Here is a 25,219-nt window from a genome sequence, read left to right as displayed (position 1 = left end):
GGGAAGGTGACAGAATCAGACAGAAGCCAATGACCAAAACAAGTGTGGGGCCTTCAGTGGGTCTTTGAAGACACAGCCTGCAGATACCAACTCCCTCATAGTCCCTTGACATCTCTGTTTAAGAGGCCATCTTGTGACCATTAGACACACATGGCTAAGTCTGTGTTCTTGGTACCCAGAGGAGTCTTTGTCCTGGGTGGGCAGGTCAGAGAGGACCCAGATCAGAGAGTCTGGTTCCTGGACAGGGTTCTGCAACAACATCCTGTTCACCAGCTCTCTATCTTCCTGCTACATGCTGGGATTTTAGGAGAGCTCTACTATGCTAAAGTTGTACTTGACACCTCTGGTCTAGAATCTCTTCTTTGCTTCTGACTTTGACCACAATCCCCTTCAATTCTGCTGTGCACCTGGCCTTCTGGGTTCCTGACAATCTGGCCAAGGTTAAGAATGTTGTGTTAATCAGCCTTAGTTCTCCAAGGCCTGCTGGTGGAGCTGGGTCCTCATGTCCCAGCCTCCCCACTGGGGTTGGAGGGAAGCTGGGATAAGGGCCGGCCAGAACCACTGCCGCTGTCCACAAGATAGAGAAGACACTGACTTCTCCTTTTGTTGTTTCTCAAAGGATTTTCATGTTACTCCTAGCTCTTGCATTGCTCACTGCTTTGAAATTTCATACATTCCACCTCCTTCCTCTTTTGGTTTTATTAATGGGAAGTGGCTGAAGGAGGAAGTTAGCAGAGTAAGAGTGAGTGAAAGCAGAAGACTAGGAGATGGAGTGGAGCCCATAATTTCTTCTTGCTGTGAGGTTCTACTAAGGGGTAGGGGGGAAAAGCGAAGAGAAAAATGTACCTGCCATTGCTTTTTCTCCTTGTCTCCTGGCTTCCGGGTGAGTAGGTCTGGGGCTGTCCTTGTGGGGAGGGTTGATTTAGGCAGATGAAGTTAGTTAGCACAACATCCTGGTCACCTTCATAGCATACGTTTCATGTGTTTCATCTGCTCATTTCCTCCATGTTTTGGTGACTTCCAGGCCAGAGACATGGAGGCCTGCATCCAGAGCCTGGCCCAAAGCTTGATTCCTACCACTCAGAAGCAAACCGTATTTCAGATGGGCAGTCTGATGGTCTCGCTGGCAGAGGAAGAACAGGGAGCCTTGGCTACCCAGGGCCTGGAGGGTCCCTAATCCTAGGCTGGACTATTGGCCTTCGTGAATGTGTCATGAGCAAGGGAAGGTGGGAGGGTGGAGGGGATCTATGGGACAGAACTGAGAGCGAACACCCAGGCAAGTGGGACAAAAGGCAGTAAGAGAAGTGGCTGAGGGGCTGGAAAGGTGATAAGGAAGTAGTGATAAAGAGGAGAAGAGATGCTGGGATGTGGGCACAGGTAGAAAGCTGAAATAAAGTGCATGGGTACTATTGTGATCAAAAGGGAAATGTATTTTCTTTTTTATTGTTATCATTTTTTGGTGCCAGTACTGGGCCTCTTATTCTACTTACCCTTTTTTGTGCTCTCTGTCACGTGAACTACTACTCTACTTTTGGCTTTTATGCTGGTTAGTTGGAGATAAGAGTCTCATGGACTTGCCTGCCTGACTGGCTTTGAACCTTGTTCCTCAGATCTCAGGAGTAGTTAGGATTTCTGACATGAGCCACCAGCGCTCAGCTTGAAGGGAATTTTTTGGCCTGTATGTATTGGTGGGTCCCAGGGTTAACCTTTGCCTTTTTCTTTCTCTGAAGTCATGCCTCTGTTTACCTTTTTTCTTGACTTGATTGTAAATATGAAGCCAACATAACAAGATAACATTATTATGAGCAATGCAACAATGTCTTCAGATTTGATAGCTAACTGCCAGCTCAACATCTCCACCCAGATGATGCAATTTCCAATGCGAACTGGTTGATTTCCCCCCAACCAGTGCCCCTTTTTTTTTCCTATTCTTTCCTACCTTTATGTTTTGCAATGGCATCTTTCTCCACAGGAAAGAAGTAGGGAGAAAGAGAAACAACAATATTAGGTAGAAAACTCTTATGACTGGCATAACCAGCAAAAATAAAATAAAATAGTACAGGTAATAAAAAATGTGTAGTCTCAATAGATATGAAAATTTTTGTTATAAAACTTTTTTTTTGAGCTGTGAACTGGTAGCTTACGCCTGTAACCCTAACTGCTCAGGAGGCTGAGATCTGAGGATTGTGGTTCAAAGCTACCCAGACATGAGTGTCTCCATGAGACTCTTATCTCCAACAAACTATTCAAAAATGCAGGAAGTGGGGCTGGGAGTTTGACTTAGTAGTAGAGTGCTTGCCTAGCATACTCAAAGACCCACGTTTGATTCCTTGGTACCATATACATAGTAAAAGCCGGGAGTGGTGCTATGGCTCAAGTGATAGAGCTCTAGCCTTGGGAAAGCCCCTGAGTTCAAGCCCCAGGAGTGGCAAAAAAAAAAAAAAAGCCAGAAATGGCACTGTGTCTCAAGTGGTAGAGTGCTAACCTTGAGTACCAAGAGGCCCAGGGACAGCATCCAGGCTATGAGTTCAAGCCCCAGGACCTAAAATAATAAAGTTTTTATTTCTTCTTTTCTTTGTTTTCCCCAACACTTACTCTGATACATACTCCATGACACAGGTAACTTTCTGGCAGGAAACAACCCCCAAAATGAATAAAGTTGATTTAAGAAGAAAGCTGGGTATGATTGGAGGCACCTGTAATTATAGTTACTTGTGAGGCTAAGATGGCTTGAGGCTGGTGAGGCTGTCACTCAAAGTAAAATAAAACTAGTCAACCCACCAACTAATTCACCAATGAGAAACTGAATAGACCAATAACAAAAGGAAATATTTACGTTAGCCAGGCAATGGTGTTTCAGGCTTGTAATCCTAGCTACTCAGGAGGCTGAGATCTGAGGATCACAGTTCAAAACCACCAAGGCATGAAAGAAAGTGTGTGCAGCTCTTATCTCCAATCCACCAGAAAATTGGAGGTGCTGCTGTGGCTCAAGGGATAGGGCAGTAGACCTGGGCTGAAGAGCTCAGGGACAGCACCCAGGCCCAGAGTCCAAATCTGGAATTTTCTAATATAAATTTAAACAGAATTCTATCAGAGGATAGAATCCTGGCTAATCACGAGGCTGAGATTGGAAGATTGAGGTCTGAAGCCAGTTGGATCAGAAAATTGTTAGATTCTTATTTCTAATCAACCAGCAAAACACCAGAAGCGGAGCTGTGGTTCAAATGGTAGAATATAAAGTGAGAACATGAAGTCTGAGTTCAAGCCCCAATCCCAGCACACACACAAAAAAAGAAAGAAAAATTCTTAACTGGGTGCAGGTGGCTCATGCCATTATTCAAGTCATGATGGCTGGGAAGCACAGGATGCTCGGGATGGGAGGTGACAGGTGTGTGGACTGGTGTTTTCCAGGCTGCTGCATTGCAGAAGAGGCTATCTCTGGCCCAGAGATGGTGAGTGGCTCAGAGCAGGGCTCCCTGACCGTGCAGTGTTCTTATGCTTCAACGTGGAAGATCTACAACAAGTGGTGGTGTCGAGGAGCTCATTGGAAGAGCTGCAAGATCCTTGTTGTAACCAGTCGATCAGAGCAGATGGTGAAGGAGGACCGTGTGTCCATCAGGGATGACCAGAAAAACTTCACAATCACAGTGACCATGGAGGATCTTAGGATGAGCGATGCAGATGTGTACTGGTGTGGAATCGAGAGAAGTGGAGTTGATCACGGGGTTAAAGTTCAGGTGACCATTGACCCAGGTAAGATTTGTCCCTAAGATACCCCTCACGTGAATTAACTGTCCCTCAGAGTGACCTGTCATGGAGAGGGTGAGTCCTGAGGTCTCACGGATGCTATGTTGATCATGTAGGCTTAAACAATCCTCTCCCACCACCCAGGGCCTTCTCCAGGACGGCCTCCCACCTTCTCCTTACAGCTTAGGCCTGAGTCTAATGCCATAGAAGAGAGGGCAATGGTCCCCAGTTCTAGCCCACAGTCCAAAGAGACCTTCCATGGTTCCCAGAGACTCCAAGAGCTGCCAGTGCTATCCTGAGATCACACTACCCAGAGTGCCTTGCTCTTTCTGGGAGCTCTGGGCAGGACCTTTATCTCCAGTCCTGAGGCTAAAGTTGCCCAGGAGAGTTGGGGTGCTGTGGTCTAATTCCTGAGGCTTAGGAAGATCTTCATAGTCAAATAGCTGTTTTGCTGGTACCCCAAATCCTACCATGAGCCACTAATGCCACATAATGATATTGGCCTTCTATGTCCTCCAGGATGCAAGGGCTCCAGGAGGGGGGTGCAGACATCCCAGGGCCTTGGTTTGAAGGAGTTTCTGTTGTGCTCTTTTGTTCAGGTGGCACTGCAGTCAAGTGGCACTGGCTCACAGGGCCCCTGAAAGCCTGAGTGTAACACTACCAGGGTCATGTACAGAATCAGAGCACACTTTCTCTCTCTCTCTCTCTCTCTCTCTCTCTCTCTCTCTCTCTCTCTCTCTCTCTCTCTCTCTCTCTCCTCTCTCTCTCTCTCTCTCTTCTCTCTCTCTCTCTTTTCTTTTTTTCTTTTGCCAGCCCTGGGGCTTGAACTTAGGGCCTGAGCACTGTCCTTGGGCTTTCTCAAGGCTAGCACTCTACCACTTGAGCCACAGCACCACTCCCAGCTTTTTCTGTGTATGTGGTACCAAAGAATCTAATCCAGGGTTTCATGCATGTTAGGCAAACACTCTACCACTTGGCCACACTCCCGGCCCCCTCTTTTCTTTTTCTTCTTTTTTTTGTGTGCCAGTTCGGAATTTGAACTCAGGGCCTTGGCACTGTCTCTAAGCATGTTTTTTGCCCAAAGCTAGCACTTGAACCACAGCTCCATTTCTGGCTTCTTTAGTGGCTAATTCAAGATAGGAGTCTCATGGATTTTTCCTGCCTGGACTGGTTCTGAAGCACAACCCTCTCATCTCAGATTCCTGAGTAACTAACATTATAGACATGAGCCACTGGCACTTCATGCACACATGTGCTTGTGCTCTATGAATAGGGCTTAAACTCAGGGTCTGGCCTTTTTTACTCAACGCTGGTGCTCTACCACTTGAGCCACATTTCCACTTCCAGCTTTTTGCTGGTCAATGGAATCTCACGGACTTTTCTATCTAGGCTGACTTTGAACCTCAGTCTTCAGATCTCAGCCTTCTTAGTAGCTAAGCACACATTTGTTTTATGGAATCCCTCCAGCATCCTGAGAGGAAGGATTCCCCTGGGGAATGAACATGGGGACTGAACAGGTTTTAAGTTTTTCAAAGGAAAATCTCTTCCTGAATATTAGGGTCTTGTTCAGGGTGGTCTTGACCTTGGGCATATGTTAAGTGCCCATGCAAGCCCCCCACCCCCATTCACCTTCTGTCTTGGCTGGTGAAGAAGGCTAAAAGGAGGCATTGGCCAAGCCACTGTCACAGCAGTAGGATTGTTTGATGTTTGCCTGAATGCCTGCTGACTTGTCCTGGGCTTTTCTGAACTTCCTCTGAGTCTTCTAAAGCTGCTCAGCATCTCCCTGACCTTGTGCCCAGCACCAACCTGCCTCAAAGACTCCAGATTGTTTGAGACTCCAAGAGGTTAAGAGCTATGTAGGCTACAAGTGCAGGTGTCACTGGCTGGGGTGGCCCATGGTTTTCTCAGGTATAAAGCCAGCGTTGTGCTAGGGGTGGGCTGGCAGGAAGAGTCATGTGTAATTTGTTTGTGTGCCAAACACCATCTACAGTGTCGACCATGGTACCCACCACTTCCACCACTGCCACATCTGCAGCACTCATAGCTGGGGAGGACAACATCTTCACTACTTTGACCCATGTAGATGGCAGGTAAGCCGGCTCAGATCTGCCTGGGATCCATCAAGGCTCAAATTCCTCTAAAGGGAAGCCAGAGCTTATCCTGGCTTGTCAGGATCCTTTGTAGGGGTCGGGGGCTTCCTTTCAGCTCTTAGCCTCCACAGATTCTTCATCCTGGAGCAGAGTGCAGTCTGTAGTCATGCTGATTCATTCATTCATTCCATTTTACAGTGTGTGTGTGTGTGTGTGCGCGCGCCAGTAATAGGGCTTGAATTTAGGGCCTGGAGGCTGTCCCTTAACTTTTTCTCTCAGGGCTAGCACTTTACTTCTTGAGCAAAACAGATGTATTTCTGGCGTTTTGGTAATTAACCAGAGGTAAGAATGTCACATCCTTTTTTCTTCCCTGACTGGCTTAAAACCATAATTCTTAGATCTCAGTCTCCTAAGTAGCTAGGATTACAGGGGTGACCCACTGATGCCTGGCTCATGGGCCAACTTCTGGGAGGCTAAGGGGGAGGTGTGAGGAAGTCTGTTTTCCTCTAGTAGTCCTTGAATTTCTCTTTTTCTCTCTTTCACTTTCTCCTTCCTTCCTTCTTTCCTTCCTTCCTTCCTTCCTTCCTTCCTTCCTTCCTTCCTTCCTTCCTTTCTTCATTCTTTCCTTCCTTTGCTGTGGGGCTTGAGCTCTATAGCCAAGGAAGGGTCTGGGTACTGCCCCTGAGCTACTTTTCTTTTCTTTTTTTTTTTTCTTTTTTTTTTTTTTTGCCAGTCCTGGGCTTGAGCTCAGGGCCTGAGCACTGTCCTTGGATTTTCTCAAGGCTAGAGCTCTACCACTTGAGCCTCAGCACTATTTCCGGCTTTTTTCTATATATGTGGTACCGAGGAATCAAACCCGGGGTCTTCGTGCATGCTAGGCAAGCACTCTACCACTAGGCCAAACTCCTGGCCCTCCCTGAGCTACTTTTGCTCACCACTTGGAGGTAAGAGTCTCACTGACGTTTGTGCCCAGGCTGGCTTAGAACCACGATCCTTAGATCTCCGTTTCCTGATTAGCTAGGATTACAGGCATCAGCCACCATACCTGGCTGGCTTCAAACCTTTTGTACTCGGATCTCAGCCTCTTGAGTAGCTGGAATTACATATGTGAACCACTGATACCCAGTTTCAGCTCTGCCTTTTGCTGGTAAATTTGGAAGTAGAGTCTAGCTAGCTTTTGATCTGGCTGATCTTGGATTGCAGTCCTCCAGACTCCAGCCTCCTGAGTAGCTTCTATTACAGTTATGAGCCATTGGCAGCCTGGCTAGACTGGTGTTGTAAATAACCGAAATTTACCTTCCCATAATTCTAGTGACCATGGGTCGGCAGAGCTATAGTAGACTTGAAGATGTCTTCCTTTGGGGATCTGCATGTAGTTTGTGCTTGTCTGTGCTGTAATTTCTTCTTATAAGAACATCAGTTACCCCTGATTGGTCCTTCCTGAACGACTCATTTAATCTTAATTACCTCTTTAAAGACTGGGCTCCACATATAGCCCTGCTCAGAGGTAACAAAGGGAGAATCTTCCCCGTGCTGATTTGTTGTTATTTTTGACTAGGTCTCATTAGTAGTTTAGGTCAGGCTGTCCTGGAACTCCCAATCTTCTGGCTTCTACCTCCCATGTTCAGGGATGTTAGCCACCATGCCTAGCTTGCCTTATATGCCTTTCTCCTAGTTTCTGGTAGTGCCATTCATTCCTGGTGGCTGTGTCACTTTACTGCCTGCTCCTTCAGCAGGGGGCAGCTTCCTGTGTCATCAGTATGTATGTCCAAATTTCTCCCTTTCAAGGGTAACAGGAATTGGATTGGGGCTCATTCTAGGATGACTTTGTCTTAACTCAATGGTTTCTACAAAGACCATTTCTTTTTCTTAATTGGTCACCTTCACAGGCTCTGGGTATACTGGAAATTTGGGGTGTACTATTTTGTCTGTCTGTCTATCTGTCTGTCTGTCTATCTGTCTAGCACCTCTCTACCTTTCATGCTGATACTAGGGCTTGGACTCAGAGCATCATGCTCTTGCTTGGTTTTTCACTTGAGCTACAATTCCCCTTCTGGTCTTTTGATGGTTTATTGGAGATAAGAGTCTCAGGGATTTTCCTTTCTGGATTGACTTTCAACCATGATCTTCAGATCTCAGCCTCCTGAATAGCTAAGATTATAGTAATGTATAGGCATTAGTGCCCTGTTGTGGCATGTTATTAAACCTAGTAGGGAGGGAAAGTTTAGAAATAGGAAAATCTGTGAGGAGTTCATCATCATACAATATGTTAGACTTCCAGATACATGGGAACTATCTTCTGGAACTTCTCCTGTTTTCAAAACCATCTTTGAGAACATCCAGGTATGAAAATTCCCCCACTGTAGACCACAGTGCCTTAGGCTCTGAGGTGCCTAGGTTTGGGCAATGCAGTAGAAGTTCAGTCTGGACACATGGGGCCTCTCTGTCGTTCCTAGGCATAGAGTCACAGAACTCAGCATCCTTCTCCCATCCGTCTTTGCTGCCTTGCTGCTTCTCTTGGTGGCAATCTCACTCTTGGCTTGGAAGATGATGAAGCAACAGAAGAAAGGTGAGAGGACCTGGCTGGCTGGGTCTGGGAGGGGTGGGATTGAGAGCTGCCTTTGTCAGGACTGAGCAGGCCCAAGGACTTATCCTGGAAGGAGTGCCATTCCATAAGCCATCAGTGGAGGGAAATCTGGTGGTCTGGGAAGGGGGTGGGGTGAGGGTGGTCTGGGCTTGTAGGTGAGCCCTCCAGTATTTATTTATTTATGCATGCACACATAATATATTCATGCATACATGACACAGCCTCTAAGTCTCATCATTCTGGGTGTCAGCGCTCTTCCTCTGCCACCAACCTTTTTTCCCAGGCTGATTGACTTGTACCTTGTAACCTTGCTTTTCAAAGAAGAGCTTTCTCACTCAGAGCCTTGACCCAGCAATCACGAGGTCTTGCCTTTGCCAAGCTCTTTTCCTGTCTGGCTTCACTTCCACATTCTCATGCAACTCTGCCCTTTTCTCTTCTCACAAGATCTAGAACCTGAGCCCTTACCAAGTCCTTTGCCACAGGCTCTGGAGTCTTTCAGTATGGGAGGAGGTGAGAGAAACTGAAACCTAGGCTGGTCTTGAACTCACTTGGTAACCAAAGTTAGTTCCAAATTTCCAATCCTTTTGCCTCAGCCCCTCAGGTGCTAGGATTACAGGAGTCCTCCACCATGCCCAGCTTGAATCTGATTCTGTGTATGTGTGTGTGTGTGTGTGTGTGTGTGTGTGTGTGTGTGTGTGCGTGTGTGCGCGTGCCCGCGTGAGCTGGTACTGGAGCTTGAACTCAGGGCCTGAGTGCAGTCCCATAGCTTTTATGTTAAAGATTGTTACTCTACTACTTGAACCATAGCTCCACTTCTGGCATTTTGGTGATTAATTAGAGATAAGAGTCTCAGATTTTCCTGTTCAGACTGGCTTCAAACTATGATCCTCAGATCTCGGCCTTCTGGGTAGCTAGAATTATAGGCATGAGTCACTGACTCTCAGCAAGCCTGACTCTTTTTTTTTTTTTTTTTTTTGCCAGTCCTGGGCTTGAGGTCAGGGCTTAAGGACTGTCCTTGGATTTTTCTCAAGGCTAGAACTCTACCACTTGAGCCTCAGCACCACTTTTGGCTTTTTCTAAGTATGTGGTACCGAGGTATTGAACCCGGGTCTTGGTGCATGCTAGGCAAGCACTCTACCACTAGGCCAAACTCCCGGCCCAAAGCCTGACTCACACATTTTCTTCCCAGTGTGTTGACCATGACCTGAATCTAAGTATTTCCCATGATCCTTGTCTAGACATTTGAAATAAAAAAGCAAGGAGAGAAAAGCCCTTGATCCTTTTGTCTCCAGAGCAGGAAAGTAGGGCCGAAAGCAGTGGGAGAGCAAGGGCAGGAAGAAATACCAGAGCCAGTAACCTCTGGTGGATCTATCCACCGGTGTTATGCAGACAGAGCACCTCACTCTGGGCAGTTTGGGATAGATCTCTTTCTGATGGAACACGTGCTGGTGGGGTGGGACCAAATGTTCACCCAGATGAAGGAAAGGGCCAGGACCAGCCAAGCCCTGATGGAGACTTTAGATTGCAGGGGATTAAAGGCTATGGGGTCAGATAAAAGCATGTGCCACAGGAGGAGAGATCAGACAAGCTGGTGGCTGCAGAGGGCAGGAGTGACTTTGAGATGACCTCTGAGGAAACAGTGGTACAAGCGGACTACTGGCAGAAGTTTCAGGGTGAAGTCTAAGAATTTTCAGAAAGAGACTTAACCCCAACATTGCCAATGGTTGGCAGGGTCACTGTTCAGTTGAGTTCTGTGAAGTAGGGATGCAGTAGGCTGAGGTCTTCCTCCTCTTCCTCCTCTCCTTCTCCTTCTCCTTCTCCTTCTCCTTCTCCTTCTCCTTCTCCTTCTCCTTGTAGAGAAAACAGTAGCTCAGAGAAGTGACACAAGTGAGATCACAGAATGTGTCCTAGGAGGACTCAGAAGTAAACCAGGCCACCTGTCTTGGAGTCTGGCACCTCATTTACTTCCCCGCTACATGTGGGAATCTCTCTGCCAGTCCTAAGGATGGGCTTCCTAATTGTGGATTGTTTCTGTCTTTCAGAGGGTGCACAATCCAGGGAGAAGGTAAGAGAGGCCCAGGACTGAACCAGAGAGAATACTTGGCTCATCTCCCCTCTTCCTGAATTTCTACCTCTCAGGCCCCCAGTGTCTGAATATATCCTATCACTAGGAAGCAAAGTGGTCTACAAACTCACAGCTGCTGCTGCTTCTTCCTCCTCTTCCTTTTCCTCCTCTTCCTTTTCCTCCTCTTCCTTTTCCTCCTCCTCCTCCTCCTCCTCCTCCTCCTCCTCTTCCTTTTCCTCCTCCTCCTCCTCCTCCTTCCTCTTCTTCTGTCATGGGGCTTGAACTCAGGGCCTGGGCGCTGTCCTTTGTTCTTTTTTTAACATTAATTTTGTTAATTTTATTAATTTTTTGTTTGTGTGGTACTAAGGGATGGAACCCAGGGCTAGGCAAGCCCTCTACCACTAAGACACATCCTCAGTCCCTAAACTTACAGAACTTCTGCAGAGTCTGGGAGGAAGAAGGGCCTGGGAATGGTCAGAGAGAAGGAGGTTGGAGAGGGGTGGGGCTGGAGCTGGGAGAGGGTCTCAGGGAAGCCGAGAGGATCAGGTCTCTCCTTGGAAGAAGACCTTGGGCCCCTAGGCTGATGTGGTAACTCCCAGCCTGTCTCCTCTCTTTGCAGCCTCAGGAGGATGAAGTCTGCTATGCAAACCTGTCCCTGCACCAGCCCAGAGAACCCCCCACCTCATCCCAGCAGAAGGCCTCCATCAAACCTTCTTCCTCTGCTCAGGCCCCCCAGGTGGAAATGGAATATGTCACTATGGTGTGTCCTTTGTGGGGACTACTGCGGCTGAGGAGGGTGGACATGCTGCTGGGCCTCCTTTGAGATGGGCTTCTCCTGCCCATGTGGATACAGTGGACGGAGCATGGCCCTGGCTGGAGCCACAGTTATTGCTAAACTTGCTCAAGGAGCCTCACAAAGTTTCAGAAGTCTCGCCATGCCACTTCTCAATCCTGGGGAGTCAGGCTCCACCCCCCCCATTACTTAGTGGGATCCTGTATGGAGCTGATAAGGAAAAATGGCATCCAGGCTGAGCAGCTCAGGATCCCACCCAGAATGGTTTTCCTCAGGCAGAGGCCACCCAAGCTTTGAATTGGGCCTGAGGCTGGCCAAGGAAGCCTGGCCAAGTGGAGGAAAGGCAGCCAGAAGTCTCCATTCTCACCTAGAACTCTGCTATAGCTATAGCCTCTCTCCAGATGCTCTAATGTCCCCCCCACCCCTTCTATCTCTCAGGCTCCACTTCACAGGATGGAGATTTCCTACGCATCCCTGACTTTGAATGCTCCGAATCAGGAGCCAGTGTATGGCAACTCCCATATTCCTGGCACGGGCCAGGAGGCGGCCACAGAATACAGCAGCATCAGGAGGCCCTAGTCCTGCTTACGGCTGGCGTCCCTCCTGGAACTGAGCAGTGTCTGTGTGCAGGTTCCTGCTTGTCTTCTCTCTGTACTTGGCTCCAACCAGGTCCAACTGGTGCTTGAGACTCTGTGATCAACCAGCATAGCCACCACTACCCCCATTCTGACATGGGCTCAAGGCCAAGTTTGAGGACCCCTCATGGAATCAGAGGTCTCTGCTCCTGCAGGCTTGGCAAGAGGCTGAGGGTACACTCTGGGAATTGTAATGGTGATAATGATATTAATAGTAATTAACCTTTATTTATTGCTTACCATACGCAATGGACTGACTAAAGATCCCCAAAGATGTCTGTTCCCAGAGTCTGTGAATATGGCTTGTAATGCAGAAACCATGGTGTATATCTGATTCAGTTATAATTGTGTGTGTAGTTACTCAAACAGGATAGAATATTTACAGATACTCGACTCAACTTCTTTCCCCTCTTCCCTTTCTCTTCCTTCACTTACCCCTTTTGCCTCCCTACCCCTTTCTTTCTCTATGTGTTAGTACCGGGGCTTGAACTTTCAGTGTAGTTTGTAGCAGACACATGGTGGGTTCTTGAGTTTGTTGATTCAGTAAATAAATGACAGGTATTTAGACTTGGATATGCAGGGCAAGCCCTGTGAGTGCAGACAACAGCATCTATCACATTAGGAAGAAATGTTGGCCAAATACACTAGAGGATTTCCTCCTCCTCCTCCTCCTCCTCCTCCTCCTCCTCCTCCTCCTCCTCCTCCTCCTCCATCTCCTCCTTCTCCTTTTTCCCAGTGCTGGAGCTTGAATTCAGTGCCTGGGCACTGTTCTTGAGTCTCTCTGTGCTCAAGGCTAGCACTCTAGCACTTGAGACACAGCACCACTTCCAGCCTTTTCTGCTTATGTAGAACTGAGGAATGGAGCCCAGAGCTTCATAGAGTCTTTGCTAGGCAAAGACTCTACCACTAAGTCACATTCCCAGCTCCACTGGGGGATTTTTAGATGGATTTCTTAGAAGCATTCTGAGGAGACATCTCTTCTTCCTCCCTAAGACTGGAGAGAGACCCATTGCTTTACTTGGGTTGATTTTGGTGGGTACAGGGCAGGAGTGTCAGGGAGTGGCATCCTGGCTGGATGCCTGGAGAAGGAAGTGCAAGCGAGGTCAGTGATCCAGCAGACATGGAGGCCCTGGAGTATTTTGTGGGCCACTACCAGCATGTCCTGGGCTTGCTCACAACTATGTACACCCCAGAGAGGCTGGAACAAGAAGTTTTGGTGGTGAATCGCTACTGTGTCTCTTGCTCCAGAGATGATTTCCTGGTGTGTGTGTGTGTGTGTGTGTGTGTGTGTGTGTGTGTGTGTGTGTGTGTGTGTGTGTGTGTGTATACTAGTGCTGGGAATTGAACTTTGGGCCTTAGACTCTCAATTGGCTTTTTCATTTAAGGCTGTCATGCTACTGCTTAAGCCATACTTGTACTTCTGGCTTTTTTGCTGGTTAATTGGAGATAAGACTTTCATAAGCTTTTCTGCTTAATCTGGCTTTGAACTTCAGTCCTCAGATCTCAGTCTCCTGAGTAACTAGGATTCTAGGCATGAGTGCCTATCCAGTTTCCTGGAATTTTAAGAGCATTTCCAGCCTGGGGATATTCACAGCAGTCATGTGTCCTTTTCTAGCTGGCAGTCTTGTGGGAAATGTTGCCTTCTCTCAAGAGTGCTGATGAGACAGAGGCAATAGCTCGTAGCCCCTGGTCTGAGCCCCTGGCCCAGCACCTGCTCTGGCTGCTCATTGGAGGATCAGCGCAGTCTGCAGAGTAGACTCACTGTGAAACTTCATGTAGACTTTGCAAAATGAAAAGTCACAAAAGCAGAAGGTGTAAGCCCCAGCGACCTTATCTCCTTGCATAGATATGTTCTGTTGTCTGGTGGGTGACAAGAGAAAATGGAACCAGAGGAGAGATACTTAAGAGAAAATGGAACCAGAGGAGAGATACTTATTTTTATTTTCTTTCTTCCCCCCCCCCCTTTTTTTGGTCGATCCTGTGGCTTGTACTCTGAGCCTAGGTGTTGTCCCTGAACTCTTCAGCTCAAGGCTACACCCCTACCCCTTGAGCCACTGCACCACTTTCTAGGAGAGGGATTTCAGTGTGTGTGTGTACACCAGCACTAGAGACTGGGCTTTTTTTTTTTTCTGGTGTGTATGGGACTTGAACTTGGCCTGAGCACTGTCCCTGAGCTCTTCAACTCAAGGCTACTTCCCATTTTTCTAGAGGTTAATTAGAGATAAGAATCTCAGGTCCTTTTGTGCCCAGGCAGGATTTGAACCTTGATCCTCAGATCTCAGCCTCCTGAGTAGCTAGGATTACAGGCATGAAGCCACCACACCTAACTGTCCCTTAGCTTTTTTTTTTTTGGCCAGTCCTGGGCTTGAGCTCAGGGCCTGAGCACTGTCCTTGGACTTTCTCAAGGCTAGAGCTCTACCACTTGAGCCTCAGCACCACTTCCGGCTTTTTCTATGTATGTGGTACCGAGGAATCGAACCCGGGTCTTCGTGCATGCTAGGCAAGCACTCTACCACTAGGCCAAACTCCTGGCCCTGGCCCTTAGCTTTTAAACTCAAGATTGGCATTCTGCCACTCAAGCCATAGCTCCATTTCTGGCTTCTGGTGGTTCATGGGAGATAAAAGTCTCATGAACTTTTCTGCCCAGGCTGGCTTCAAACCACAGTCCTCAGACCTCAACCTCGTAAGTAGCTGGGATTACAGATGTGAACCACCAGCAATAGTCTAGAGCATTTCATTTTAAGGTGCAGTAGGACAGGAGGGTGGGGGAGGGAGAGAGAACATGGAGGAGATTCCATGCCACAGGGGCTTTGATGCCTGTAAATCTTGGTTTGCTTTCTTTGGTCCATTATCCTGCAGCTGAGTTTTGGTAGCAGCCAGTCCCTAAGGGATACTGCTGCTTAGCTCCTCCACCCTGAGACCCAATTACTGGTGACTCATGGCACTTGGGCCTGTTTTACACTCATGGCTCTGGAGGCAGATCCCTGAATCTGCTCTTTGAATGAGAATGCTCCCCATTGGCATGGATTCTGCCTTGGTGTTTTTTTCCTGGCTGAAGTTGTCAACAGGGCAAAACCAGCATTTCAGTGATCAGGGACGAAAGCTTCCAGTCCAGGCCATCCTTCCCCTAGGCTCCTGGGGTTATAGGAAGAGATGTGCCAGTGTGATCGTAGAAAAGAAACAGGATTGATGTTAGAGCCCTGGGTTGGGACACTGTATTTGTGTGTGCGTGCGTGTGTGTGTGTGTGTATACTGTTACTAGGGTTTGAACTCAGGGCCTAGGCATTGACCCCTTAGCTTTTTCATTCAAGGCTAGCACTCTACTACTTAAACCTCAGTTCCACTTCTAGCTTTTTGGTGGTTAATTAGAGATCAAAGTCTCATGGGTCAGCTTAAAACTGTGCTTCTCAGATCTTAGCCTCCTAAATAGCTAGGATTTTAGGCGTGAACCAGTTGTGGCCAGCTCTGGAACTATCTATATGTCTTGCATCACTTTCTGAGCCAGTCAGGGATAATCACTATCTTTAAGTACCCATTTGCTCTTCTGCAAAATAGGTTCAATATTTTTTTCTAGCCCAGGAGAGAAATCCATGACCTCTAGAAGATGCTTGAAGTTGCAGATAGTCTTGAACTGGATACACAAGTTTGTTTTCAATATATACATGATTCAGATATAGTTTAATGGACCCATTAGGCAAATAAGAGACTGGGAACAACTAATAACAAAATACAACGATTACAGCAATATACTGTGATAAAGGTTATGTGACTACACTCATCCTTTTCTTTCAAAATAGCTTATTTCTTCATTGCACTATAGTCATGTCCCCAGACCACAGTTGACCACAAGTAAACTGGAACATGGGATTTGGGGAAATTTCTGCACAACTAGAAGTTCCACAGAACCCACAGGCTGTGCTTTCAAAGCAACAGAGCAACCTTCTCATCCAGATTCCAACTCTCTATGATACTGGAGATGTAAGCAGCTCTTTATACAGACCCCAGGAGAGGCTGAGTTTTTGTGGTTCTTCTTCCTGGTACTGGGACTTGAGCTCAAGGCCTTGAACTTACTTTCACTCAAGGCTGATGCTCTACCACTTGAACCATGCCTTCACTCCTGCCTTTTTGCTGGTTACCTGGAGATAAGAGTCTCAGATTTGTCTACCCTGACTGGCTTTGAACCACAATTTTAAATCTAAACCTTCTGAGTAGTTAAGATGAACCACACCATGTTTCTTGTGGCCCAGGCCCCATTTTCTGCTTACTCTGCTGTTTCTCCTCAGTGGACCCCACCATTGGCACAGTTGTTCTGGGGAAGCAGAGCTGCCCACCCTTGTTCCATTTGACCCAAAGCATAAGATGACCACTCTCTAGCTATTCAGAGCATCTGAGATCAGGCATGGTGCAAGGCCCACAGCAGGTAGATAGACCCAAGAGAACAGTCCAGAACGACTGCCGGGCTTGAGCCTTTCAGAACTTTAAAATCTACCAGCAGCAACAGTGATCGCATTTGTAGGACCAATAACTAAAGAAAACAAAGGCTCTTTGCACAAAAATGACCAATGCTTTCAAGATGGTGGCTGTAGAATATCTAGCCTTTGTAGGTATATCTTTGTAGAATATCAGGTCTTTGTAGGTCCCTGTGTGGCTCAAGAAGCCAGCCTTATTTTGGAAGGTAGTCTAAAATCTTATCTATCATCTGCTCTGTATGGCTCTGGGCTGCTCATGCTCTGATTCCTGACTGGAAAAATGCAGGCATCTCTATACCAGCTTCCACCGGTCCCAAAGAGAGGAACATGGTCCCTTTATTACAGTCTGAGTTTTACTTTCTGGGTACTCATTTCATGCCTCCAAATAGCCATCTTCCTTAACAGCTGGCTTTCTATCTGCTTCCTTCATGGAAACTTCACCCAGCTGCAGGGCAAGGTTCAACTACACAGCTCTGGTGACCCACTCATTTCATAGGGTGTAATGTCAGTGTGCTTGTTAAACCTTAGTAACCCAAGTCCAGTTATTCAGCCTTTATTTGTGGGATTGAATCTAAGGCCTCACCCTTGCTGGGCCAGTTCTCTACTACTTGAGCTATGTCTTCAGCTTAGTTATTAAGTCATAAATGACACACATAGGGGCCGGGAGTTTGGCCTAGTGGTTAAAGTGCTTGACTAGCATGCATGAAGACCCGGGTTCGATTCCTCGGTACCACATACATAGAAAAAAGCCAGAAGTGGTGCTGAGGCTCAAATGGTAGAGCTCTAGCCTTGAGAAAGTCCAAGGACAGCGCTCAGACCCTGAGCTCAAGCCCAGGACTGGCAAAAATAAATAAATAAATAAATAAATAAATAAATAAATAAATGACACACATATCTGACACATGCGTTTATGTGGACCCATGAGGAATTCAGTTTATTTCTTTTCCAGCCATGGTTTATTGAAGATTTAAAAATTGAGAGATCCAGTTTGACCCAGGATTACCCCAGGGACTCGATTGGCTTTTGCCTGTCTAGCTCAAAGCTTTTGTCACCCCATTTTCCTTGGAATTAAGCCTTTCCCAGGTCTTGATCCATGAGACTAGAATGGGATTGACTCAGCTTTCAGAATATGATTCAAGGTTAAGCCATTCATAGTAATCTATCTATTGGCTGTATTGATTGATTCAGGGGTGAGTAACATGACCATTTCAGTCTCCCTTGTAATTGGTTCAGGCTGGACATGTGACCATTTCAGTGTTTAGTGGGCATCAGGTATAGAACTTTAGTTGAAAGTAGTTGGTATGAGGTTGTGATCCCTAGCTGCTGGTGGTCATGTAACCCCATATGGAGTCAAGCCAAGACAGAAGAAAGAATAAAGACAGAGAGCAAGCCTAATATCTTTGTGTGTGTGTGTGTGTGTGTGTGTGTGTGTGTGTGTGTGTGTGTGTGTGTGCGCATGTGTGTGGGGATCATGGGACTCGAACTCTGGGCCTGGGAGCTGTCCCTGAGCTCTGCAGCTCAAGGTCACTGCCCTACCCCTTGAGCCACAGTGCCATTTCTGGGTTTTTGGTGGTTAATTGGAGATAAGAGTGTCATGGACTTTAGTAGCCAGGGTTGGCTTTGAACTGTGATCCTCAGATCTCAGCCTCCTGAGTAGCTAGGATTACAGGTGTGAGCCACCATGACCGGAAAGCCTAAAATCTTTAATGGATCATAAGAAATGGAGATGTGGCTGGGAGCCAGTGGCTTATGCTAATCCTAGCAATTCAGGAAGCAGAGCTCTGAGGATTGCTGTTCAAAACCAAACCATATCAGCTTGATAACATGGCATGCTGAACACTCCCAGTCTCAATGCCCCTAGATTTTATGCTTAACATTAACAACCCCATGAGTATAAAGTGGCTTACTTGGCTTTTAAAAGTCCTATAACACTGTGTTCTTCGCTTATACACCGTGTACTCACATGTATATCTATGGGAGGGTGGGGGGAGGGCACAGAACTTGAGGAAAAAGGATGAAAAGGTGCAGAAGTGGTGTACACTGGATACACATGAGAGTGAACTACACAACTCAAGGGTGAAGAGGAGAGGGAGGGCCTGGGAGAGAATGGGGGATCAGATGACACTACAAAAGGAAATGTCCTTATTACCCGACTCATGCAAACGTAATCCCTCTGCACATCTCTATAATCACAATAAAGTAAAATTTTAAGAAAAAGTCCTACAGCAAAAGATAAGGAAAGACAGAACAAGAATACATTATCATCAGTCCTACTTATGAGAGGTATGTGTGTGTGTACATAAGTATATACAGGTGTGTAAGGGGGGGGAAAGGGGAGACCAGGGTCAGAGGACCACAAAGCAAGCACTATGACATGAAGCACAACCTGATGCAAGATGGCTAAAAGCCCATTAGTGCTTATTAAATAACATCCTTACACTGATGGGTGAAAAATCTGATAATCGGACATGGAAATAAGGTGAGGGAACATGAAGAAATAGGAAGCCATGGGCTTATTTCATTGTTTTCAGCTTTTCCTGGAATCCAATGTTTCTTTCTGCTTTCTGGAGCAGTCTTGAATTCTGGGGGGCGGGGTGTCTGATTGGTGAGTTTAGGCAGGAGGTAACACTTCAGATCTGTGTGCATTCACTGGCAGGGCACTCTCACTGGGCCCAGGCAGCCTCTTCTCATTGGTGGAGGGGAAGATGGTCCAGAGCTGGAACCCCGCCCACCTCAGCACTGTACATTTTAGCACAGGCATGCCAAGGATCACTGTTTTTCTCCTACCTCTCTAGGGACTTTCCTATTGCCTGAGAAGGTTCAGGAAGGAAACAAGGCACATGTTGGGACAAGTTTAGAGCCACTTCCAGTGAACAGTTCAGTGATTTACCAGCCTGATCCTTACTTCTGGCTGTTTTATTTCCAGCAGAGAGCTGAGTTCCTTCCTGCAAATGAGGAAAGTCACAGCCTCTCCCCAGCACAGCTCACAAGTTGCCCCAATCTAGCGAATTTCACACATTTTCTCATCAAAGCGCCGCTCCCCCCACCCCAGGGGACTCTAAGTTAAAGAGAAAAATGCTCAAGGGAAGAAGTTTGGAAAAAGAGTAGCTGAACCAAGTTACCGTCACTTCTTGCTAAGTGTATCCCAGAAAACCAGCTAGTGCCTCTCCCCAGGGCCAGCTGCCTGCTTTGGGAACTGGGCAGGATTGACCCCTCAGCCTGTGGAGTCCCAGGGGACTCTAGATGGGCAGTGACGTCATAGCCAGTCTATTTATCCATATGGTTTCAGAGCAAGTGAAATAGAAAAGCAAGGGTTTTTGGAAACATTATACTGGGAACAGTTTGCTTTTCTTGGCTTTTAGTTGGTTGTGGAGTGGTGGCAAGGAAATGTGGCAAGATCAGAGGGAATGCTTTTGATTTGAATGTAAAATTTCTTTCCCTACAGGGCGCTCATTTCCCTGTGACCACCACTTGTGTTCCATTGCTGTTTAGTTGGCAAAAATGTCTCGGAGGGAAGAAGAATGGCAGAGGGAAACAGAGTGGTGGGTGTGGTTTGGTCTTTTACCGTGGAGTTTTGTGTTTGCTTTTTGCCTTGTGAAATGGTTTTGTCAGGGAAGAGCAATGCTGTTGTATCTGGCCCCTTCTCTAGGCTTATGGGTGACAGCTTATGGAGAAGGGCGCTGGCTGTTGGTAGAATTCTTCCTGTCTAATTAAAGCCATCAGAGGCTGTAAGAGAGAGGTCTGAAGTGATGCCTTCCTTCTTCCTGGGGCCTCTCACTCCATCTATCTGTGTCTTTCTCCAGGCATGTTGGAGACTATGTATACAATATAGACTATGTACACAGTAGAGAACACACATGAGCTATGGAGGGAGGGAGGAATCACAGGTGAGTAGAGGGGAGGGGAGGGTAGGGGAGGGGAGGGTAGGGGAGGGGAGGGAAGGAGGGATCATGGCTGATTCTCTGTTTCCTTCTCCACTCACCTATAGGGGGTGCTACTGAAAGCTCAGAGAGCATGGAGACACTGGAAACAGAGACCTTTGGTTCTTATCTTCCTGTTAATTCTTTTTCATCCATCAAGGACCATACCCTGGACAAATGGGCAGACAGCCTATGTCTTTCTTCTGTGAGTGGGGGGTGGGGGTGGGGAGCAAGTTTCTGAGAAGCTGGAGAGACTGATGTTAGATCAGTACTTCTCTGCCTTCTTGGAACAAGGCTGGCCTGCTGGCAGTAAGCACTTGAGCTGAATTCTCTTTGTCCTGACTCACTGGCAGGTGGGACAAAAGTCCATCCTTCTCCATTTACTTCCCTAGAGCTCAAGGTCAGGCCTGGCACAGCAAGGATCCACACCCTGGCCGCTCCTGAGCCCCTGCCTGACACCACAGTCCTGGATGCCTCTTGACACAGCTGAGAGCTCTCTGAGTGAAAGAGCAGCGAAGTTGTTCACATTTTAAATTATTTACTTGCATCAAATATTTAGATTTGTAGGAGTAACAGCAACTCTACTTAAAAATGCCAAGCCTGTGATAGAGGAACTCACTGCTTTTAGAGAGTTCCTGGAATCCAGCCCACATGCTGAGTCTCCTTAGGGTTACCCAGGAGCCTCTAGGGCAGTCTCCAACCCCTAGAACTAACTGAGGTACAAGTACTGTCTAACTAAAGTACAGTGCAAGTACCATCCAAGGCCATTATCTGTCTGTATATCTAGCTAGCTAGATCAATGTATATACACATTGTGATAGATTGCTCTAGATAGATAGAAATGTACATCTATCTATAGATATAGTAGACCAATATTGATAGATGTATATAGATAGAGATAAATGTGCTGGTACTGGGGCTTGAACTCAGGGCATGGGCACTGTCCCTTAGCTTTTCCACTAAAGGCTGGCACTCTGACACTTGATTCATGGCTCTATTTCTGGCTTTTTGGTGGTTCACTGGTGATAAACATCTCATGGACTTTTCTTCCCAGACTAGCTTCAAACCATGATCCTCAGATCTCAGCTCCTGAATAGCTTAGATTACAGGCATGAGCCACTTGCACCAGACAAGATCTATGATATTTAACATTTGAATTTCATACAGCGAATTTTAATGAGAGGTTTCATCGTGTTCCATAGTTCATCTCTCGGGGGAAAGAGGCCATCAGATTAGAAAGTTCAGACTGGCTGTATGCAGAGGCTATGCTTTTTGTGAGCTAATTTCCACGGGGATTGTGCTTTGAAATGTGTGTGTGTGTGTGTGTGTGTGTGTGTGAGAGAGAGAGAGAGAGAGAGAGAGAGAGAGAGAGAGAGAGAGAGAGAGAGAATGTGTTTTTTCTGAAGCTTTTCTGTATGAAGCTGCTTCTCATAAAATGGCACCAGTTTAGATAAGATTGAAAATTACTGAAGCTGCTCTCAAATCTAGGTGGTACACTCTAATAACAATCACCTCTTATAGAATGCTTTCTGTATCGCAGATATTATTCAAGTACTTAATATTTGTTATATTGCCCAATATCTACATTCAGGAAGAAAGATAGACACAGTTCCTATTTTATAACTTAGAAAAGCCAGGTTTACAGAGGTTACTCAAAGTCACATCAGAGATCAAATGAGGCCAGACCTGGGGTTTCTTCCCTTAGACCATGATGCTTTTTTCTCTGGACAATTTCTAGCATTGCCCTCCATATAATCTGATCTGTCTTTGAATGCACGTAAGGATAGTTCTTTCTCTATGATGGTTAAACTCTGGGGAGGTGGAGAGGGAGGATGTGGGAAGTAAGAGGAAAGGGTTTTGGGGGAGCTGGCAAGGTGCCTTTCCCTCCAAATGTGTTCCTTTCATGATGAAATCCATCAAGGGGAACACCTTCAGGGGTTTTGTGTGTGACATTTCAATAAAAGATCATTTAAAAAAAATCCCTCTCCTAGTAACTCATGTTGGAGAAAAGACATTCTTCCCATAGCCAATTGATGAATCATCAGAAATTTCTTGGATTCTGCTATATAGTAACCTTTAAAAAAAAATTAAAGGGACCAGGAGTTTGGTCTACTGGTAGAGTGCTTGTCTAGCATGAACAAAGACCCAGGTTCAATTCCTCGATACCACATACATAGAAAAAGTGTTGTTGTGACTCAAGTGGTAGAGTGCTAGCCTTGAGAAAGCCCAAGGACAGTGCTCAGGCCTTGTGTTCAAGCGCCAGGATTGGCAAAAAACCATTTAAAATCTGGATACCCTACTCCTGTATGAAAGCTGATTTAAGAGAATTGCAGTAAAAACAAAATCAGGCACAATTCTAGGAGACAGCTGTCAGCTCTACACACCGAGGAGAATTTCCACTACCTGTGTCTTGCCACCAAATCAGCATCACAAATGGCTTAAAGATTCGCTCCTGATCTCAAGATGTTCATGGCCAAAATTCAAAGACCAAGCATTTGTCGTAGCACATAGACACAGTCTAAAGATGTTCTCAGTCCTATTGGACTCACTCTCTCTCCCTCTTTCCCTCTCTCTCTCCCTCTCTCTGTCCCTCTGTCTCTCCCTCTCTGTCCTTCCCTCTCTCTCTCTCCCCCTCCCTCCTTCCCTCCCCCACCATGATCAATAAACCAAAGGAAAAGAAACATCTCATGGGCATCATCCACATTTGATGGGTAGGTAATTGAGATGGGAGAAACCATTTCAGATGGCTAATTTGAAAAATCTATCCTCCTAATGTAAAAACTTTCCAAATGAACACATATCTTTGTATGGTGGTTTAAAATGAAAGGGATCCATGTATCTACTTTCCAGGATGATTTTGGAGTTGATCTGTAATTATGTTTCTTTCTTTCTCTTTTTTTTGCTTTAATGTATTTTTTTAAACTGGGTAAGATTCATAGCTTAGAAAACACAGATCTTATTCTAGCTTACTTCAAATTATGATGGTTCTAAAACTTACAGGCTGGAACCATCGTTATAGTTTATTTTTCAAGTAGTGGGGCTTGAACTCAGGGCTTCAACATTGCTAGACAAATGTTCTACCAATTGAACCACCCAAACCCCAGTTGTCACTCTATAACCTATAAGTTTAGAGACCTGGAAGGAGAACTACGAACTATTCAAATCTACAGACCTGCTTCCTTATTTGTGTCAGAGATAACCAGCAAAGCATCAAGACCTGTATCAGTGGCTCCCAGGATTCTACTTTACAAGTTCCCAGGGCACATCATACCTGGTCCATCAATCACACTTTGATGAGTAGTAAGCGTATAGAGAAAAGGAGAGAGGTTTTAGTGCCAGCTCTGTTGATTACCAACTTGTTTTCCTGGGAAGATCATTTCACCTCTCTGGACATTAATTTCCTCAAATATAAACTTAAATAGAAAAGGGCAAACAAGGTCACTTGTGTGGATGTGCCAATACTGGGGCTTGAACTCAGAGCCTTGTGTTCTGGCTTGAAATTTTCATTCAAGGTTCACATTCTATCACTTGAGCCACCCCTCTGCTTCTGGCTCTTTGCTGGTTAGAGATAAGAGTCTCATGGACTTTTTTTTGTCTAAGCTGATTTCAAATCTTGATCCTCAGTTCTCAGACTCCTGAGTGTAGCTAGCATTACAAGGCGTAAGCCACTAGTGTTTATCTGCATTCGTAAACTTTTCAGAGTGATCTTTTAGTTAAAACTTCCAGTAGAACCTTGCACATCTTTGCAGGGAACTAAAGAAACTGGGGGAATCTAAGCAGGAGGGTGTGGCCAAGACAGAAGGGATGTGGAGGTACAGTTTCTTAAAGGAAATATAAGGCTGTGTCTTCAAAGTGATGAATTTTGGATTAAGAAATATTACTTAGAGAGGCAGCTATTTTCTTCCCACAGAGGGGACCCAACTGACTGAAAATTGAGTTGCCAAGACATTTGAATGCAAGGAGTAACAGTTTTGAACTAGACAAGCCCATTCACAAGGCTGTGAGTGAGTCATGGCTGGACCATTCCTCTCTGCTGATGTCTCTTCTATGTCTCGTTTCAGCCAGGTTAGCCAGGAATGGAGGTCTTTGACCCTGACTACCAAATCTGCTGGGACTAGAACTTATGAAATATCATGAGAGGAAGAGAACCTTCTGCAGAGGCTAGAGAAAACCAAGGCGCTGGAGAGGTGCAGAAGAGTTCGAAGAGGGCGAGGGACAGGGAGGGAGAAAGGACCAGAAGGTGTTATGTTGAAGGGAAGGGGCATCAAGGAATCTGCGTCTTTGGGTGCAGCCCCTCCCCCCAGCGCTCACGCAGCTCCCTTTTAAGCAGCAAATAGGATCCAACAGAAAAGATTGCCAGGCACACAAGCTAGTTTCTCTTCACTCCCCCAAGAAAAGTCAGGGAAGCAGAGGGAACTCGGGCGGGCGGCGGCGGTGTCCGGAGAAGGGCCGGGAAGAGGTCTTTACCTTATGCAGGACGTGCTCCTGGAAGTCAGGGCCAGCTCCGCACTGATAGGAGTCGGGTCTCTGCAGGTCCATGTCCGGCTTGGAGCCCGCTGCTCCCCGATCTCCCAGCCTTCTGCGTCAGAGCTTGCAAGAAGCTGAGACCGGGCTGGGCTGGCTGCAGTAAAGCTGGGGTCCGAGCCCCTCGGCGAGCGTGGTGGGGGTGGTGGCGGGGGGGGGGAGCACCCCTCCGCATCGGTTTCAGCACTGAGCAGCTGGACAGCTCCCGTGGCTGATGCGGGCGGCGGCGCGCGGAGCACAGCCAGATGCGTCTTGGGGAGCGAACCCGGATGCCGCCTCGGGGCGCCCGAGGCCACAGAGCTGCGATCCGGTCGGTCTTGTGACGCCAGGGAGCATGATTCGAGTCCAGGCCGTCACCTGGGCGTTTCTGACTCTGTTCAGCTCCCAGG

The 25,219-nt window shown here is 46.8% G+C and overlaps 2 protein-coding genes across 5 annotated transcripts in view; one reads left to right on the top strand and one right to left on the bottom strand.

Annotated features, from left to right (window-relative positions):
* The window catches only part of Rab37 (RAB37, member RAS oncogene family), a 38,941-nt gene extending 13,884 nt beyond the window's left edge, over positions 1–25,057 (bottom strand). For all 4 annotated transcript variants that reach the window (XM_090350229.1, XM_090350233.1, XM_090350230.1 and 1 more), the window contains exon 1: positions 24,774–25,057. In XM_090350229.1, the coding sequence (XP_090206355.1) occupies positions 24,774–24,845 (72 nt within the window). In that variant the 5' untranslated portion in view covers positions 24,846–25,057. The remainder of the gene's footprint in view (positions 1–24,773) is intronic.
* Cd300lf (CD300 molecule like family member f) lies at positions 727–12,300 on the top strand. Its single transcript, XM_090350228.1, has 7 exons — positions 727–883; positions 3,412–3,753; positions 5,738–5,837; positions 8,294–8,406; positions 10,467–10,489; positions 11,109–11,249; positions 11,721–12,300. The coding sequence occupies exons 1-7, from the start codon at positions 841–843 to the stop codon at positions 11,859–11,861; spliced, it is 903 nt and encodes a 300-aa protein (XP_090206354.1). The 5' UTR covers positions 727–840; the 3' UTR covers positions 11,862–12,300.
* Positions 25,058–25,219: the final 162 nt, after the last annotated feature.

The sequence above is a fragment of the Megascapheus bottae genome, chromosome 17 (assembly GCF_031878675.1).
Source record: "Megascapheus bottae isolate mThoBot1 chromosome 17, mThoBot2.hap1, whole genome shotgun sequence".
In the NCBI taxonomy this organism is placed as follows: domain Eukaryota; kingdom Metazoa; phylum Chordata; class Mammalia; order Rodentia; family Geomyidae; genus Megascapheus; species Megascapheus bottae.
Note: the sequence above shows the minus strand (reverse complement) of the source record. Positions and strands in the feature narration are given on the sequence as shown.

Excerpts from the sequence above, each read along its gene's own strand:
- Cd300lf (XM_090350228.1), top strand. The coding sequence starts at position 841 with ATGTACCTGCCATTGCTTTTTCTCCTTGTCTCCTGGCTTCCGG. Across the intron at positions 3,754-5,737 it reads TCAGGTGACCATTGACCCAG|TGTCGACCATGGTACCCACC; the intron begins GTAAGATTTGTC and ends CACCATCTACAG. Across the intron at positions 5,838-8,293 it reads TTGACCCATGTAGATGGCAG|GCATAGAGTCACAGAACTCA; the intron begins GTAAGCCGGCTC and ends TGTCGTTCCTAG.